Here is a 2067-nt window from a genome sequence, read left to right on the forward strand (position 1 = left end):
AGCAGAAACAAACAGTGATGAATTGATTAATTTAGAGTTGGAAGATAAATTAGATGTAAATGAGACAACTGTTAAAACTGCAAGATACAAACCATTACCAAGCAACTACCAGAAAGGGATGTCTCAGAACTTTAAATATTCGATCTCTTTATGATATTGAAAATAGTAGTAGAGTAAAAATAAGAGAATCTATGGTGGAAGATTTGAATAATTTACTAACTATATAAAATGTAGTGCACGATGACAAAACCGCAACTCTAACCAATAAATAAATTAAAAGAACATAGCAATATCTCAAGCCGCATATTCCACATACCATAATTTAACAATAACTCGTAAAATCATTGTTAACCAGAACAAGTATAAATAAATAACAAGTTCATAGTTTCACATAGCACAACATCTACATCCTAATCCTGAAAAAAAGGTGATATCAAACTCTCAATGTAGACGTATGGAAAATAGAATCTTCCTTCCATCGGAACTTGGATGTTGCCTTGAATTTCAGGAATCTTATAAGTATCATTTATGGAATCATAGACAGCCAAACTAAATTTCCTCCTCTTCATAAAATACATCAGCACTTGGTCATGCTCAGAAATATATAATGGTTTAGTTAAGATATATATATAAGCATCTCCCATTTGAGGAACACTTAACAATTTAGTCCAAGATTGTCCATTTCCATATTCCTTCATGATCCAAACATCAAAAAACTTGTCACTATTAGAAAAAATGCACAAACAATCCCTCAACACCCCCAAGGTATTGTAAGTTTCAGATTGGATATCATAAAGAGGGTGAGAAAACTCTTGATAAGACTCCTTCTGCAAATGAAGAGAAACAATGACCTTTCCAGAACTACCACTACGACCATCATATGGCAACCAATGAAGCGAGTCACTCAAAAATATTCCAGGTCCTTGAATGAGGTGATGATTTGGGAAATCATGAATCCCTTTCCAATAATCGGTACCCAAAGTATGAACATTAATTTCTCTGTTTTTTTGATAATCGCGTACAGAAAGAGCGATAATCTTATAATTAGAAGTGAAACGATCATAGACTAAGGTAAATGAGGTTTGTAAATATTTTTGGCTTGGATTTATCAAAGGAGGCAATATCTTGAATTTACGAATGGAAGGGTTACACAGAAAAGCTAAAGACTCATCGATCCTAACACAGACCATGCCATCACAAGTGGTAACTCTCCCAATATAGTCTCCCTTAAGATTAAGAATCAGACGATGGTTATTGAGCCACTTGAAACTGGTAAAGGATGCAGCAGAACTGAAAATAGAGGAGATTGGGCATCCAGATAAGTAGAACAAGGACGCAGAGACTAAGATTAGGTCGTGGCGGTCGTGGTTGGAGGTGGACAAACGAAGGTGGTTCTTGGCGAATTTGGAATCATGGGAGATAAGAGAATTCCAGGACTTGCAAACGCAACGGAGTTGAAGGAGGTGTTTCACAGGGAGACAGCAGAGGATTTCTGCCACAAGATCGAATGGAAGTAACGGAGGAGAGTTAGTGGGAGGCAGTGGTGTTAGGGTTCTGGTTGAGGTTCCTCCTCGTTTGCGACCTGTCATCGTCGTCATATCAATGGCGGCTGGCTGAGACTGACGGTACTACAAGTACTTTATCCTTAGGAAACATAGCAAAAACTAGTGTACTCTAGGTTATTATAGAAAGATTAGGTCAAATTTTGAGTAGTTTTGGCAAAAACACAGGGTTGCGTAAAAACTACAAAACTCAAAAACTAACACAGTATTTTGGTCGAAAAGTTATTTTCGATATCTTTTATCATAAGGATGAATTTTATAGTAGTATGCTCCACACACACACACACACACATATATATATATATATATAAATTATACTTCCTCCGTCCCTTATTATAGGACTCTTTTAGAAAAAACACGGGTTTTAAGAAAGTTGATTATTTTGTTAAATTTGTTGACAAATGACATATTTTTCCATGTTTGCCCTTCTAATAATTGACACAATTCACTATTTTCCTATATTAATTACCCACTACTACTTGAATGTAAATTTGGAAAGACTATT

General features: G+C 35.5%; 1 protein-coding gene across 1 annotated transcript; it reads right to left on the reverse strand.

Annotated features, from left to right (window-relative positions):
• Positions 1 to 265: 265 nt before the first annotated feature.
• Positions 266 to 1714, reverse strand: LOC11416862 (F-box/kelch-repeat protein At3g23880). The gene has a single exon (XM_039835026.1). It carries the CDS (start codon positions 1596 to 1598, stop codon positions 411 to 413), a length of 1188 nt encoding a protein of 395 aa, XP_039690960.1. The 5' UTR covers positions 1599 to 1714; the 3' UTR covers positions 266 to 410.
• Between the last annotated feature and the right edge of the window lie 353 nt (positions 1715 to 2067).

Source organism: Medicago truncatula, chromosome 6, assembly GCF_003473485.1.
Source record: "Medicago truncatula cultivar Jemalong A17 chromosome 6, MtrunA17r5.0-ANR, whole genome shotgun sequence".
NCBI lineage: Eukaryota > Viridiplantae > Streptophyta > Magnoliopsida > Fabales > Fabaceae > Medicago > Medicago truncatula.

Excerpts from the sequence above, each read along its gene's own strand:
- LOC11416862 (XM_039835026.1), bottom strand. The coding sequence starts at position 1,598 with ATGACGACGATGACAGGTCGCAAACGAGGAGGAACCTCAACCAGAACC.